Here is a 17,540-nt window from a genome sequence, read left to right as displayed (position 1 = left end):
CGCATATACCCTGATAACTTAAGGATAATGAGGCATCGTCATGGCTGCCAATTGGCTCAGGAAAAAAAGAAAAGATGGATAGATAAGACAGACAGATAACCTGGCAATATGTGTTCAAATGGATAGATAGATAGATAGACAGATAATAGGTATGTAGATAGATGACAGATATAAAGAGATAGATAAAGTTATAAGGAAAACATACATTTTTTACAGTTGGAAATCTGGGCAAGGGATGAAAAAGTTCTTTATCTTTGCAACTTTTCTGTGTTTGAAATTCTTTCCAAAAAAGTTTACAAACTAAAAACAAAAGTATACTTAAATGACCAAATCTCTACATTTTTATATCTCTCTAAACTTTTGGTTTTCATTATATAAGTGAATCAATTTTACATAGTTATGTTTCCCATGCATTTTCTATTTTGCTTTCTTCAATCAAATTTTCATAAAAACACTTACGCACATCAGGACCCTTCTGCTCTGCATTTCATATATTTATTTATTTATTTTAGTTACAGTTGTACACAATGCCTTTATTTTATTTATTTATTTTTATGTGGTGCTGAGGATTGAACCCAGTGCCTTGTATGTGCTAGACAAGCACTCTTCCGCTGAGCCACAACCCCAGCCCCAGCATTTCATATATTTATATACTATTGTCTTTCATGTGCTAATACATTTCTTTTATTGAACATTAGCTTGTTTCCTTTAGAAAACATGTTGCTTTTATACACACCACTGTTTCTTTAGGAATATTTCCCAGAGTGGCCTTTCTGGAGTAAAGCATCTGAAGCTGTGGTTACCTGCTACCAGGTTCAGAAAAGCTGAATTAACAGTGTTTTTAGAAAGATATCACTGGTACCTATTTCCCTACAGCTTTATCAATGGCAGACTTTTCATACTTTTTGTTTTTTGATAACCAAATGGATGTGTAGTATAGCCTCAAATTAGTTTGAGTTGATCTTTAATTCCCATTATAGAATAAAGGATCCAATTGCCCATTGGAAAAGGAGCTCCCTCCAGAACATGGTTCATAGTGGATGTGGAAATCCTGCCCTGGACCCTGAAGGGGCCTTCTGCCTGTATCCATGCTCTTGTCCTTCAGTGATCTTATCACAGCAGACATTTAATTTGCATTTGAGAAAGCAATTAATGTTTTCTTCCCCTCAAGACTGGAGCCCCACAAGGAGTTATTTTTGCTTACTACTGGATCCTGATCACCTAGTGTGTGCCTGGTATGTAGTAGGACTTAAATATTTATCGAAAAAAATTTCTATTTAAATTTTTCTGGACAAGGAATGTAGCTCAGTGGTTAAGCACTTGCCCTAGCATGTGCAAAGGCCTGAGTTTGATCCCTAGTATGGCACATAAATAAAATAAATGCCAGAAACTGATTATGGTATGAATCTTTGCAATCGTATTCATCACTGGTTAATTAGGAAACACTTAAAGAGCATCTACAATGTCCCATGTTCTCTGTAATATGAGGGGGTGCAGTAATAAAAATGAATAAATAGGATGTCTGCCCTGGGGGCTGGGGGAGTCCAGGCTGGTGGTGAGACTCATGCCTCTGCCATGTGTCTTAGCTCACTCTTCCTGTTAAGGAAGTTGCAGGTGGCATGTGAAGCTGTTTTCATCATGTCACATAGTGGGATGAAGACATGCGGACACCCTCAAGATTAGAACAGGTGTGGCCGGTCTAAGTGATGATCTCCCACAGTCAGATGGTCCCTGACTCAGAACTAGAAGCAGGAAGTTTGGGCACTAGGAGCTCAGAGCTGCCTCTACTTTTCAGACCACCCTACGCCCAGGCACAATCCCAGCTCTCATGATCACAGCATGATTACTGTGGGAAGGATCTAAAAGCCGGGGAAGGACGCAGCTGCCTCAAGGGCTGGGCTGAGGAGTCCATGAAATGATATCTGTACCAGGAAGGTGCTTGGCACACAGTGATTGTCTGACACATCAGAGGGTCAAGTGGTTTCCCTGTGGTCCTGCAAAACGAGAGGAAACTCACGACTTCTGACTGCCTGGTCCTCAATGCCACACTCAAAAAGCATTTAGGTTAAGAGGAAGGAGTTTGTCTCTTTCTTTCTTTCTATGAGATGTATCTTAAACTGAAACTGACCTCACTATGGGCGTCAGAAACTGTTTTCAGCAAGGAGGAAAACAATGAGCCAACTCTCTGGGAGCCATGGGGGCACACCCAGTTGCCCTACGGTGGCAGGGCACTGGAACCTACTGCCTACCGGGCCCCTTCCTCAGCCGTGGGACCCTGAGGAGCTCCTCAATTGCCCAAGGTCTTCAGGGGCCAACCCTGAAGGAACCTCCCCCAGGGCCAGTGCAGGGTGAGGTCATAAGCAGGCCTGGAGGACCCTGAGGACAGGCCAGAGGAGGCACATGGACCAAACTATCATGAGTCAGGACAAAGGTGATGACTCTGGCCCCCCCAGTGCTCTGTCTGAGAAGCTTCCCTCACTACTTCTCAGGACTTGTAACATTCATCCCACTGGCCAGGACACGAGCTGCCTCCCCTCATCTTCTTTCTGGTTTACTCCCCAGTTCCCCTTTTTCTTTCCGGACTAACTTCCTTTCCAACTCTACCCCTCAATGGCTTGGGGTGCCAAGTGATCCTCTGACAACTTCTCAGTCCTTCCTTTTCTCCTCAGGTGTTGCCTCTGCTGTGGTTTAGGTAGCTGTGCCCCAAGACCCAGGTGTGGAAGGATTGATGTCCAGCTTGTGGCACTATTAGAAGGTGACAGAACCTTTAAGAGGTGGAGCAAAAGGGAGGTCTTCAGATCACCAGGGACATGACCTTGAAGGGGACAGTGGGACCCCAACTGCTTCCTCTTTTATTTGTTTTCCTTTTTTGGCCCCTGGCCACAAGCTGAGCAGTTTTGCTCCACCATTCCCTCCTGCCATGATGTGCTGCCTCATCCAAAGTAATGGGGCCAATTGATCATGAACTGCAACCTCTAAAACTGAAGCCAAAATCAACCTTTTCTCTTTTTAAGTTGATTATCTCAGGTATTTGTTATAGTAAGGGAAAGCTAACACAGAAAACTCTGATTGTGCCTCTTGTCTATCTTACTTTAAGCTCTTGAGAGAGACTCTGATTCCTTTGGTAAACCTTCTCAAGTGAAGGCTGATGGGATCTTTGAGAAAGGGATTAAAGGGCTGGGGTTGTGTTTCATCGGTAGAACGCTTGCCTAGCACGTGAGAGGCTCTGGGTTCAATCCTCAGCCCCACATATAATAAATAAAATAAAGGTATTGTGTCCAACTACAACTAAAAATAAATAAATAAATATTGAAAAGATAAAAAGAGGATAAGGAGGAGGAGATGAAGAGAAAGAGACTGAAAAGGCACTCAAGTCCTCAAAGATCTAATCTCATCTCCATCTGATCCTCTTCTCCCTGCTGACCAAACTGGTTTTTTTTTTTTTCTTTTAGGCACAGAGATGGTTATTACACCATCACAAATTATTCCTACTCTGATTTTTAGCCTAAATTCAGTGCTCAGTTTCCCAAACTTTGCCATTCAAACAACAACTCATCTCTTCCAACATTCCACACACAACAGAGGCTCACTGGATTTCCAACTGTGATCTCAGCTGTGGATTTTGAAGCCTCTGCACTGAAACTTCTTTGTTCTGGGCCAGAGCTTCTCAGACTTCTACTGCTGTTAGTCCCTTGTGCTACTATAACAAAACATCTGAGGCCAGGTAATTTATAAAGAACAGAGATTTACTTTTCATAGTACAAGACTGAAAAGTCCAAAGTCAAAGTCCTTCTTGCTGTGTCATTCTATAACAAACGATGGAAGGACAAGAGAGCACAGGGGTGGGGTAGGGAACCAGGGCCAAGCCATCTTTTTATCAAGACTCACTCTCAAGATTACAGCATTCATCCATTGGTACTTCACAGGTTAGTGAAATGAATCCTTACTTGAAAAGCAAAGTTCTAGGAAATTAAGTAACTTGTCCAGGTCACATGGCTCTTGATTGGTAGAATGTGGATATACATGCTAACCTGTCTGCTTCATTCTGGCCCACAGAGTCTACTGTGAAGTTGAATTAGCATAATATTTGATTGTCACTGGCAAAACTGCCACCACACTGTCCTGACATGGCAGGTGAGTAGTGTCACCTGTGTGTACAATGAACAATGTTCACAACACACATACATACATACATCTGTCCACACACCTAATGAATCCACTGTCCCTCAGGTTAGGATCCTGGGATTAATGTGTCTGAACAGGCAGCCAGAGCAGCCCAGCCAGGAGAGATGTTCTGTGCCTGGCCCTGACCCTACTCACAGTCAGAGACCCCCTACAAAAAACAGGACCCCCTAGGACTAAAGGATGAACACCGTCCAGGGGACACAAGACAGCCTCACTAGCTCTCAGTTCTATGAGGTTAGAAATTAGGAATTAAAAGGTGTTCCAGTTTTCAGGGCTATGGGAGTGAGCTAACTCCTCAGGAGATGGGAGGCTGGGAAAATCAGCTCAGCCTTCTGAGATCTGGTCAGTGGAAATGGAAAAGCAGGGTTTGCACTATCCATAAAATATCAGAGACTTTCCCAGATGATAAGGGCAATTCCAGGTAGTGAAAGGCAAACATATGTGTAGTCACCAAAGTGACCTATGGTTACCTTTAAAGCCTTATTAGCGTAGCAAAATGCATAGTCCTGGGTAGACTTAGGATGGTTATGAGACACGACATATGAAGAAGCATATTGAAGAGCAGCACAGGTATGTCTGAAGTCCCATCTCTATATGTCACACCATCAAGAAACCTAGATTCTTGACACCTTCTAGATGCCATTAAAACTATTCCCCTTTGTTCAAGTCAGTCTGGGGTTTCTGTCCCCCTGTGGCTCAGGCAGAAGCCCCCATTAATATGGACTTGGCTGTCCTTAAACTCTGTCCAAGTCCAGTGTTCATTTCTACAACTTTTGATTCAAAACCTAGATATTGGTAACAGAATATCCTAGCCAGGACTGGGCTAGTATATTACTGACTGATCAAGAATCCTCAGCTAATTACCAAATGTTACAAGGAGCAGAGTGTTAGTACAGTGATTCTCAAAATTTGGTCCCTAAAACAGCAGCATCAGCTGTACTTCTTAGAAACTCAGATGCCTAGGTCCCAACCCATACATCTTCAGAGAGAAACTTTGCAATCCATACTTTAACATGGCTTCCAGGAGGTTCTGAGGCTCAAGTAAAGTTTGAAAATCGCTATTCTACTGCAAGAATTGTCCAGTAAACTCTCTCCCTCCCTTGGTGACAGCCCTGCCTTGGAGAGGATTTAGGCCAGGATAGTCTTGTTGCTAGGGTGCTTCTTGTATTGTCAGGCCCTTCCTCTGTTGGTGGTGGCCATCCTCAGACATGAGGTAAACCCAGGCTCTCCAAAGCCTCTGAAAGTGTACTTGTTGTCACTGCCCAGGTGGAGTGAATTATAACAAGACCTGGCTCAACAGGTCTTGTTGATGTGTGTCTTATGATGTTCAGTGATTTCAAATTTCTTGTTTTGGAGAAAAGAAATGATTCAAATATTATAAGTAGGAGATGGGGTTATTTTATATAGAGAAAATTGTAAGAGACTATTATTTTAAAGTAAGATAGCAACCCAATGAAGGTTTTTTTTCTTTTCTTGTAATATAATTCACAGACCATAAAATTCACTCTAAGTTATTAATTATTTGTCAAGAAAAACTGCTCCTTAGTGCCGCAGCCTGGATGGGCACAAATGCCGCAGTCTGGCTGGGCACACAATCACGAGCCACCACACAGCTTGTAGGTTCAAACAGCAACTCTTTATTCCCGAACTCACACCAGCCATCTACAATCACGCCTTGGTGTCCTGTGTGTCTTTTAACCTCGCCGTCCCTCGCCGGACTCGGCTCCCTTGGCCGGACGCGGCAATTGGAGGTTCTCACCGAGATCCGGAAAGCAGGGGTAAGCGGACGGGGCTCACCTTCTAAGAAAGAAGGGGGAGGATTGGTTTAAAGATATTTTAAAGAGACAGGGTACGTACCATGGGTAACTCAACAGCGAAGGTTCATCTGGCCAACGAACTGAAAGAGCTGTTAAATACACAAGGAACAGGAATAAAAACTAAGACTGCAACCGAATTTGTTGAAATTATTGCCCAGGCTTGTCCTTGGTTTCTGACAGGAGGATTTCTTAATAATAGTGACTGGGACCTGGTGAGGCATGACCTTCAGAAATTATTGAGGGACCGGGGCTTGGACAGTGTCCCAGTTGCCACCTTTTCCTTATGGAGGTTGGTAAAGGATGCTTTATTAACAGATAAAGTAAAGATCAAGGATCAGCTTGCTGAATGTGAACAGGCCCTTAATCAGGTGCAGGAAGAGCAAATGGCAGAATCCTTAAAGGATGAGGGTCCCCTTGAGGACTCGGGCTCGGAGGGTAGGAAACGCCTCCAGATTTCTAAGCCCAAAAAGGATCCTGAGGACCTCAGTTCTCTCTCTGAGGAAGAGGAGGGATTAGAAAGGGAGATAGAGGAACTAGAACATCGCCTTAAAAGGGCAAATGTGAGGGTGCCTAGGGCCCCCTCAGTTGCCGCACCTCCTCCCTATAATCCTGATTGGAATGAGGACGCCCCTACTAGACGGGCGGGGGTCCACTGGGGTTCTAGAGCGGCTCAGGTTTTTCCAATGATTGAAAACGCTGATGCTGATGGACAGCCGGCCAGAGCCCATGTCCCCCTAGCCTTCAAGGACATAAAACAGCTTAAGGAGGCGGTCATTAATTATGGACCTCATGCCCCTTTCACATTGACCCTCTTCGAGTCTTTCTCAGCCAGTCAACTGATACCTAATGATTGGCAGCAACTTTGCAGGGCTGTGTTATCTGGAGGGGATTTCTTATTGTGGAAAAGTGAATATCATGAAAGGTGCCGCGAGCTGGCTCAGATTAACCTGAATGCGGGCCATCAACGGCGAAATGCTGAAATGTTGACAGGAACTGGGCAGTATGCCACCATAGGCCAACAAATTAATTACGACCCAGGTGTTTATGCTCAAATAGCCTCAGCTGCAGTTCATGCCTGGAAAGCCCTGCCCATTTCTAAGACTGAAGCAAAAATTTCCAAGATCTCTCAAGGACCCTCTGAACCTTATTCAGACTTTATAGCCCGCCTAATGCAGGCTGCTGGAAAAATATTCCCTAATCTGGAACAGGCTATGCCACTTATTAGACAACTGGCATATGAAAACGCTAACACTTACTGCCAAAATGCTATTAAGTCCTCCCGGGCCAAAAGTACAGATGACATGATTCGAGCATGCAAAGATATAGATGGGCCTCATATTACTGGTCAGGTTTTGGCTGCTGCCCTTAAGACTGGAATGCAAAAAGCTGATAACAGGGGAACCCGCTCTAAGGGGTGTTTTAAGTGTGGGATCCGAAGATGAGTGTCCTCCTTAAAAGAAGAACTCCTGCCATATCTTTTCTCTATGCATACCTCTCCCTCTTGCCTTCCTGTACTAGGATCTTTGCTGTCTAATCTCTCGGTCCAATCACATCTGCCATTCGGCGGTGACGGTCATGGGTCCCGTGGGTGGAGACGGTTAAGTGTTTACCGCAATAATGTCTTGATAGGTCATAACACCTTGAGCTGATCTTGTAGTACCCAGTGACGGGCAACTTTCACGCTTGCTGTGCGACCTAAGACAGGGAATCGGGGCCTTCCCAGAGACGGGTAAGCATCGCAAGGGCTGTGAACGACCTAAGACAGGGGCTACTTGATTCCCACTGGCATGCAAAAAACAAAAGAGGGGGACTTGTTGGCAACAGGTCCACCCTGGCCCCTGGAGCCCTACCTCCACTAGTTTGTTCTGCATGCCAGTGTGGCCAGCTCACAAGGCCATGGCGAACTTGCGGTTTTTCTGTTCCTGCTTATCCGTCTGAGACATATGTATCCCACGGGAATGCCTTGACCTTTTCTGGTCTGATGGACTTATTGTTAAGGGAGGTTTCGGTACCTGACAATAATAGATGTTGAAACTAAATTTCTCCCCCCTCCCTCCTGCTTTTGGGTAGTTTTCCACTTCTGCTGCTTGGGGTATAAAAAAAGGTGTGTTAGCAATAAAGATTATTATTGACTCCTGGATGAAGAACCTTGGTGTCCTGTGTGTCTTTTAACCTCGCCGTCCCTCGCCGGACTCGGCTCCCTTGGCCGGACGCGGCATCACGTTCTGGGGAAATCCACGTTCTCTACCCAAATCCACGTTCTCTGCCCAAATCCCCATTCTCTGCCCAAATCCACCTCCACTGGGCTTCTATCTCTCAAAAAATACTCTGAATCCCGTGAGAACTCAAGGGGAACTCAGGCAGCAGGATACGCCCTATTCCCAGCAGGAATAATCTTAAACCTTAAACCTGGAACCTAAACCGGGAACACCCTAATCCGCCTTGGTCCTTGAGCAAGGTCACCTACATTCAATGTCACTGCAACATGGGGTACGCTGGCAAGGAAATTGTCATACCTACTTGGCTAATGGCTCCCAGCACCTTAGCGCTTATACTCATGTTTCATAGTTCAGGAACATAGGTTAGTGACAAATGTCTATGGAATTCAATCAAAGAAATTCTTTGCATTCCAAAATCATTGGACTTAACTTTCTGAAGACACGAGTTTTCTTTATCTCTGCAGATCCTCTCATGGAATCATAATGAGAGAAATCTATGTGTATCTTCTTGGTTCAACCACAGCAAACTTAGGGTGCCCAGGAAGGTTCCTCCAGCATGAAAGTGTGGCCAGAAGGCCATGCACCTAAAGTGTGAAAGCCATGATGCTGTCCTCAGTGTCAGGTTTTCCCTGGCTGCTGGAGAAATGCTGATGGTTTTTCATTCAAAAACCAAGAGATCTTCCTGAGTAACAGAATATTTTGGCAATTTGTTTTGCATGATGGTTTCATGGGTACATACAATGATCAAAACCCTTCTTTGAACCAAAGTATTAAGATCTGTTCATTGTGTCTGTTTTATTGTATCTAAACTACATTTTAATCCTAACAACAATAATTTGAAAAGAAATTTGAAACAATTAAAATTTGAGAAATGTTCAGTAGTTGACTTAACAAAATTATCTTCAAAATGATAAGAAACCAATAGGTCACATTTGTCTTGCAGTACTAATTTTTTTTTTTTTTTTTTGACCAGAGATTGAACCCAGGAGCACTTAACCACTGAGCAAAACCCCCAGCCTTTTTTTTTTTTTTTTTTTGCAGGAGGTGGGATGTTTGAGGGATTAAACTCAGGGGCACTAAGTCACATCCCCAGCCCTATTTTGTATTTTATTTAGAGATAGGGTCTCACTGAGTTGCTTAGCACCTCACCATTGCTGAGGCTGGCTTTGAACTTGCAATCCTCTGCCTCAGCCTCTTGAGCTGCTGAGATTATAGGCGTATGTCACAGCACCCAGCTCTTCCATTTCCCTTTTTTGTTGATAAAGAGACTTCAGATAAGCAAAGACTTTTTTTTAATTTATTTTTTAGTTGTAGTTGGACATAATACCTTTATTTTGCTTATTTGTTTTTATGTGGTGTTGAGGATCAAACCCAGGGCCTCTCACGTTCTAGGCGAGCGCTCTACTGATGAGCCACAACCCCAGCCCAAGCAAAGACATTTTAAAACACCAGGTTAACTTGCCCTACCAAACACCAAGAAACAATAGTAACTTCATGGTTACACACCTTGATAAGGAAAAATCACATTACTTGACATAAAAGTAAAAAAAAAAAAATGGACTTTAATTTTTAAAGAGTATACCCACTCTCCAAATGAACAATATTTTATTATATATTATTAAAATATGTAATATATATTATATATACATATGTGTTAATCATACGAGATGTATAAGCTGGTTTTAACATTTTTGTAAGAGTTATAATAAAATTTGGGGTTATTTTATTTTTTTTATTATTTTTTTTTTAAATTCTTTCTTTTTTTTTCTTGCCCATGGTGGGGGCGGGGGCGGGGGTGTCACTGGGGATTTAACCCAGGAGTGCTCTACCACTGAGCTACAACTCCAGCCCCTTGTTTTCCTTCTCACATCTTTTATTTTTTATTTATTTATTTATTTTTATTTTAATATTTATTTTTTAGTTATCGGCGGACACAACATCTTTGTTTGTATGTGGTGCTGAGGATCGAACCCGGGCCGCACGCATGCCAGGCGAGCGCGCTACCGCTTGAGCCACATCCCCAGCCCAAGGGTTATTTTAATTTTCATTTTAAAACTAAGTATGCACATAGGCAAATGATGCAAAAACACTACCAAAACCAAAAACCAGCCCTAGTTATAGAAAAAAAATTGTATATAATTACCTGGGGCAATTCTCTAAGCATGGGAGGAAAACACTACAAAGGATAATTACAGGAAAATTAATTTCATATTTTTTTCAGTGCTGGGGATCAAACCCAGGGCCTTATGCATGCCAGGCAAACACTCTACCACTGAGCCACATCCCTAATCCTAATTCTACTCTTATTGCTATCTTAAGTACATGCACTTAATTTCACTCTCCTTCCTGATTCAAACCACATAATAACCCTTTTGATTCTGAGATGTGTGTAATGTGCTAGGTGAATAACTGAAACATGAACATTTGCTTCTAAGGACATACATGTAGGTACACATCCATAGATAATAGTTTTATTACCATGTCTCTTCTTCATATGAGATCATCTACAGTGCATATACGCAGGGTTTCTTTTATTTTGCAAGTTATCTATGTAGGTGAGAGTGAGTATAAGAAGCTTTTATCTACAGGCCTGTACATGTTCTCTTAAAGGCTCATAATCGCTACATTGTAAAACAAAGGTGAGCCAGGAGTCACCAGAGGTAGGTATGTGTGAATTGGAAACAAGCATTGCTCCCACTCTCATAAGAATTTAATCTTAAATACATTTAAGAGCTTTCTGCTTTATAGTGCTAATCATCCTTTCTTTTTTAAGAAAAAACGAAATATACATTGAACAACTATTACATGTTAGACACCACATTAGGTACTTTACAGTTATTATCTCATATAATTTTCACAACAACTAACCTGAGAGGTACTAATTAACCCAGTTTTATGGAGGAGAGCTCTGAGGCTTCTCTAAGCTAGTACTTAGAGAAGCAGAGCAGTCTGAATTTACAGCTTGTAATTTCATTCTCTACCACAAAGTCTTAACTACAATGTGAGAGAATTTCTTCAAGGAAAATAAACAATGATAAATGAGTATTAAATTGGACCTCCCTCCAGTTTTTGGCCACATGGAATGTGATTTTAACTTACTTATTGGGAAAACTTAATTCACATTTTATTTGTAGGTAAAAAGAGAATTATAGGTGTGGGGTTTTTTTGCTTTGTATTTTTTTTTTTTTTTTCTGGTGCTGGGGATCGTGTTTGCTTAAGGCTCAAGCCATAAAGTTGAAAGGTCTCTCTGGCTTTGGTTTAATTGCAAACTGTACCAGTCTCCCAATAGGGGAGAGCACTTCCTCCTGTCTGGGCTCCACCATGTCTCTCCTGGTTCTCCTTCTCCTTCAATCCCCAGGATTCTCTTTCTCTGACTGCATCCTACCTGTTGATGTGGCTCTGGGTTCAGTCTTCATTTAACTACAGAAGCCCTTTGGAAGTGATCTCATCCATGTCCCTAATCTTACCACCCTTTTACACTCTCTCAAAGTGCAGTTACCTATGGAGCACACTAGGCCTAACCCATTCTCTTCTTTGTCCACCCACCACCCACATTGTATTCTTTTCTCCTTATCTTTCTCTCGGCACCACTGCCCACCAGGCTATGCAGGTGAGAAATCTGGGTATCTTTTTGGACATCCTCCAGCTACATCCAGTAAAGCCTTGAGACTTTCTCATTGATTTCTCCTCAATTACTTTCAAATGCATCCCCTGGATATTGCTTTGATTAATCATGGCCCTCACTACCTGTCCCCTGGACCATGGGCAGCAAATGGTCTCTGGTCTCCAACCAAAGTCCCTGTCAGTGGGAATCCCCAACCTCCCCCTCACTATAGCCAAAATCTCCATAAAACCTGTTCTAGATCCTTGGTAGTGGCAGCATAAGAGCATAAAAGACCCTACACATTTCTCCTAATTTTTTCATCCACCTCTCCCACCTCACACTCCAGTATTTAAAATTCCTTGCATTAAATTGCTTTCAGTCTAAGCATGAAGACATCATGCTATTTTATGCCTCTCTGCCTTGATAAACATGTGCCTCTGCTTCATTTGCCTTGCTGACTTCTGATTCTTAGTTTTCAAAGTAATTAGACTTGCTTAGTCTTTTAGGGATCCACCTTCTTTGTGGTGTTTTCCTTTGTGTCATGGGCTCATCTGTACTCTTGCTTTACTGTCATAATATTGTATTGATTTGCTCATAGGAGTGTCTCCCTCCTGCACTGTCTGATCTGTGAGTCCAGCAAAATGCCAAGCATGTAGTGAGTGTTTAAGATGTGTATGACTTCTTGACTATTTAAATTACATTAAAATATGTCATTATCATTATTGCCCCCTTTCCTGCCCAGGGTATCAGTTTGGCACAGGACCTCTCTTCCTCCCAAATCCAATGAACAGTAACTTCCGTGGCCATATCCACACCATAAAGCCACTCCCCACCATTCAGGTTTGTGTTTTAACATTGAAAGGCACAGCTGTCCTTCAGGAAGTACTTTATGATTTGCTGTCCTAGGTGGCCATGGCTATTCATTTTTGTTTACCTAAATGGTATCATATTCCACTTTAGAAACTTAAGCAAATAAAAATGTGCCTCCCAATTGCTACATGTAATCCTGGAGATCAACCATTGGAGATTTTCATCTGGGAAATTTGAAGGTGATAAGTAAGCAACAAAGGTTGGGAGAAGTAGTCTCAGTTAATCCTTTCAGAATTGCCATAGCCTCAAGCAAGAGCTAGATACTTTTTATTGCCACGAAGGTGATAGGAATTTAGCCCTCCTCTTATTTTCCCATTACATTCATATGAAAAAAAAATAGAAAGAAGCATTAATCATTTTCATATAAAGGAGTTAGCAAACCTAGATAATTAACCAAGAGTAATGGAAATATGTGGCTACACAAAACCTTGTACATGGCTGTTCATATAAGTATTCACCATAGCCAAAAGGAAGAGGTATTCCAATGTCCATCAGCTTGCAAATGGATAAGCAATATCTGGTGTATCCATACAATGAAATAGCATACCTCAAAAAAGGGATGGAAAACTGATAATATAACACAACAGGAATGACTCTTGAAAACATTATGCTAAGGTAGAGCCAGACACAATGGCCTCCTATCATGATTCCATTTACATGAAATGTGCAAAGTACAGAAAATCCATAGAGACAAAGCTTAGTAGTGTTTGTCTTGGGCTGGGAGTTGAGGGGAACAGAGGAATGATTGCACACGGTACAGGGTTCTTTTGGGGATGATGAAAAGGTTCTGGAATTAGATGGTGGAGGTGGTTGTGCAACTTAACAAAAATCACTAAATTGTGTAATTTAAATGGATGAAAACTGACATTTGAAGCATATCATTTTTTCAAAAGAAGTTAATGAAAAGGAACTTTCTACTTGATCTCTTTATGTTTGAGGACAGCAAAAGGGCATGTTTGGTTCAACTGCACCTTCAGCCTCCAGGTCACCACTGGTCCACACTCTGCAGGTTGCTGGCTCTGAGCCTCCCCTCCCTGATCCTCATTAGAGCATCACAGTTTGCACTGGCCTCTTTGGGACCAATTTCAGCATGCCCACATTCCTGTTCACCACCAGAATCCCAGCACTTTCTCCAAGGCTAATCCTTGTGTGACTCTCACACCCCACAACCACTTCTTTTCTTCATGTGCTTACCGTCTCTTATTCATATCCCTCCGAATTTTGGTTTTGCTCATTGCTTTTACTGCAAGCAGTAGATGATCAATACATTTCTGAGGGGTAAATGAATTTAGAAGACAAGCTCACATAGAAATATACATGTGCATTATTTAAAAGACAAAATTTTGTGCTTCAAAATGTTTTTCTGGGGCTGGGGGTGTAGCTCAGTGGTAAAGTGTGTGCTTAGCATGCACAGGACCCTGGGTTCAATCCCCAGCATCCCCCCAAAATTTTATATATATACATTGTACATTATATATCAATATATATATACATATTATACATTATATACCTATATGTACAGATATCTAGATATGTGCATATATTATATATATATATATATATATATATATATATATATGTATATGAGTGTTTTTCTCCCATAAAAATGTTCTCTTCCATTTAAATATACAGCTAATTTTTGAGATATCTTGTACAAATGACATTTTATTACAGATAATATAATTTACAAATCTTTATACATTCAAGGAAAACATTCTGTCATCATAAACATAAAAATTCAATATGTAATATTCAAATTTACAACAATAAACCAAAAAACTTATTTTTGTACTATGTAGTTATTGCTGTACTACCTTTAATTCCTTATCCAGAATCCAAAGAAAGTAGGTAAACCCTAAAAATGTAGCAGAAGCATTTCCGCACACTGGTATCCATAATCTAGTTTGTGCAGAAATGTTTCCACTAGATTCATAGAGTACTCTTTGGGAGGAAGAAGCACGGACCAGTCATTTGGTTGCCCTTCGGACCTTCTGCAACTCTTCAATAGGCTTCCACTGTTGGTTGATTGTTATAAGCTTTAACAAAGGAAATAAAAATGTTTTAAGTATCTGCTCTTAATCCTCTCATCACTTTTTGGGATTTGTTCACGTTCCTTTTAGGAAAAGCAGCATTATAGTATTTGTAGTCAAAGAACCACCTCTTCCCATCTCTAAAACATGCACCAAATAGTAACATGGTTGATATCTATTTACTCCATCCCTCCAAAAAGCCCTTGGATACCTACGAGTTATGAGACCAGAGAGAAAGGTCATACACATTTTCCCTACTTTCATTAGCACCATCCAGATTTTTTAGTTTGACAAGGTAGTATCTGAGCTTAAAGTTCAAAATGCATCTGTTCCTCCTGAGTTATGTACAATGTTCCTCCCACAGGCCTCAACGTATAGTAGGTGTTGAATAAAATTTCCTCATTGCAATTGCTCAATGAAGACACCAATGATCTAAGAGCTGTGGACAGTTCTTGGTTTCCCAAAACATCACATTTATCCTCACAGGAGACCCATTTATCCTCACTGGTGTTCCATTACCCAAGAACCTAGGAGAGCTTTGCCATAGTCTTAAAAGAGTGGGTAATTAATTAATTTCACTTGAGGAGAATGTGCTCCTTTCTTTCAGGAGTAACTGTGATTTATCACAATAGAATTTATATTAACTTTAGGTGAGTAATGGATAAAATGAGATAATGTATTGCAATAATGTTTTATTTGAGTGCTTACTGTGGGCTAGGCAAGTCTAAAAAGGCTCTACATATTTTATTTTCTTTAATCCTTTTAACTCTGAGGTAGAGCCCTACTATCATGCCCATTTTATGGATTCTGAGCCTCACAGAGGCCAAACTGTCCAAAATCACCTATGAATAATGGAGCACGGATTTGAATTTGATCTCTAGAACTCTAGAGGGTTTTGTTTGTTTTAGTATTGTCTTTAACACTACATAAAATGGCACTCTGTTAGATATTACATTTATTTTGCTTACAAAGGTGTGAAAGTTTGAGCTAAATGTAAATCACTTGTTTTTAATTTAGTGGTACCTTTTGAGGTTCAGAGGGATCCACAGCTTCCCACGGTTCTGGATTTCTTTTTCGATCAAGACTAAAAATAAAAGAAGTCTAATTAAACATCAAAGTATGTGAATCTAAACCAGCATTGATTCTGGGTGTGCAAATAAGCTAGATGATAGACCCGATCTCCACACTTAGACATTCATCCCTTAGTTAACTACTAGAAACCATCAAGAGTACTAAAATTGATGGAAGATTCATTAAGGGAATTTCAAGGTTTGGCTTAAACATTAAAGATCAATTCCTCTGCAGAGTAGAAGGTCTGTATTTTCTTTCTTGGTCTAGATTGCAGAACATTCCCAACAAACAACATAACTACTGAGGTGGATTTGCTCGCTAAGGACAAGCAACAAGGTTCTTGCCCGATTTTCTGGGAGTGGCCAAGGGGTGGGACTTGAACTCCGTGGGTGGTAACTCCAGGGTTCCTGGGCTCCCCTAAGTGACCTCTCCAGCCCTGCAGAGGACACAGCCAGGTCCTCCTTTTATCTCTTCCTCATATTCCAGGAGACATGTTTGTTTGTTGTTGTTTGTTTGTTTTAAACCTTCTTGTATTCAAAGTTGAGGTTTAGGATTCACTGCAGACAACTGAATGTATGGATTCTGTAACACTTAAGTCTTTAAAGACTTAAATTTAATAATTTTAATTTTTAAAATTTCAACTTGATTATATACATAATATATGTATGTATGTGTGTATATATATATATGTGTGTGTGTGTGTGTGTGTGTGTATATATATATATATATATATATATATATATATTCCAATAACTTAAGAACTTTAAATTTAAAAACTAAAGGTTGAAAAAAATCAAATTTTACTTCTCTGCAGGAGAGTGAAATTGGAGGAGGGCCAATGAATAAAAGGACATTTAGATACAGGAATAAATAAATACCAATGTCATAATTTCATAGTCTTCAGATATCAGGATGCTTTTCAGCCCTGACTCCAAGTCCACAATTTGACATTCTTATCCATGGGGGTAGGAGGGACACAGGAAACTGATGGCATGCATTTCAGAAATGAAAGGTCAACCAAACAATGCCAAAAATGTTTTTATAAATGAGACCTACTTACATCACGTCGGTTTTTTTCAAGGAATATATGGCAAAAGATGAGGCTCCTGCAGCTGCGAAAGTCATGAAAAACGCTAAAGGAATGAGCTAACAGACAACAGGTTATCAGTAACTTCAATAGGAAAACTCTGTAACAAAATTGCTACAAATCACTTTTGTTTTTCAAAATCTACACCACCTTTTCATCTTTAAAAATTACTACTTTCAGTCAAGTTTTTCTATTGCTTTTTTTAAATTTGTTTTAATTAGTTACACATGACAGTACAATGATCTTGACATATTATACAAGTTTTTCTATTGCTTTAAAAACTTACTTCCTTCTTTTTCATCATGGTTTGGAAAATTCCCATGATGACTTCAGTGTAGAATGCTAAATCTAGAAGAAGAAAAAAGGAAAAAAAAAAAAAAATCCAAGATATCTATCAAAACTTCAGCCACTAGGGCCCAACCTGGTGGGCACCAACCCGTCCAACACGCTCAAAAGGCCAACCGTGGGCCGGCTCAGCAGCACCTTCCCCGAAAGGCGACTCACCTGGGGCGACACGGGGCACGCAGAAGATGCTAACGCCCAGAAACCAGCGGGTGCTGTATCCTGACCTTATATACTGACCATAACCGCTCCCGAAGGGCGGGGCTAGGACGTTCTTGTCACGCTAGCTGCGGGGAACTTTCCGACCGGCTCAGG

General features: G+C 41.1%; 1 protein-coding gene and 1 non-coding gene across 2 annotated transcripts; one reads left to right on the top strand and one right to left on the bottom strand.

The window, feature by feature from the left end:
- The first annotated feature begins 14,066 nt into the window (after positions 1 to 14,066).
- Positions 14,067 to 14,138, top strand: Trnaa-agc (transfer RNA alanine (anticodon AGC)). Its single transcript has one exon. It is a non-coding gene; the product is annotated as a tRNA-Ala (tRNA).
- Positions 14,139 to 14,342: 204 nt separating this feature from the next.
- Positions 14,343 to 17,520, bottom strand: CUNH15orf48 (chromosome unknown C15orf48 homolog). The gene is made up of 5 exons (XM_046461618.2): positions 17,388 to 17,520; positions 17,170 to 17,231; positions 16,857 to 16,942; positions 15,749 to 15,809; positions 14,343 to 14,731 (listed from the first exon to the last, which is right to left on the bottom strand). The coding sequence occupies exons 2-5, from the start codon at positions 17,203 to 17,205 to the stop codon at positions 14,663 to 14,665; spliced, it is 252 nt and encodes an 83-aa protein (XP_046317574.1). The 5' UTR covers positions 17,206 to 17,231; positions 17,388 to 17,520; the 3' UTR covers positions 14,343 to 14,662.
- Between the last annotated feature and the right edge of the window lie 20 nt (positions 17,521 to 17,540).

This window comes from Marmota monax, unplaced genomic scaffold (assembly GCF_021218885.2).
Source record: "Marmota monax isolate L192 unplaced genomic scaffold, Marmota_monax_Labrador192_F-V1.1 WCK01_AAM20220418_F8-fsc00001, whole genome shotgun sequence".
Lineage (NCBI taxonomy): Eukaryota > Metazoa > Chordata > Mammalia > Rodentia > Sciuridae > Marmota > Marmota monax.
Note: the sequence above shows the minus strand (reverse complement) of the source record. Positions and strands in the feature narration are given on the sequence as shown.

Excerpts from the sequence above, each read along its gene's own strand:
- CUNH15orf48 (XM_046461618.2), bottom strand. The coding sequence starts at position 17,205 with ATGGGAATTTTCCAAACCATGATGAAAAAGAAGGAA. Across the intron at positions 15,810-16,856 it reads TTGAAAAAAACCGACGTGAT|TCTTGATCGAAAAAGAAATC; the intron begins GTAAGTAGGTCT and ends TTTTATTTTTAG. Across the intron at positions 14,732-15,748 it reads ATCCCTCTGAACCTCAAAAG|CTTATAACAATCAACCAACA; the intron begins GTACCACTAAAT and ends CCTTTGTTAAAG.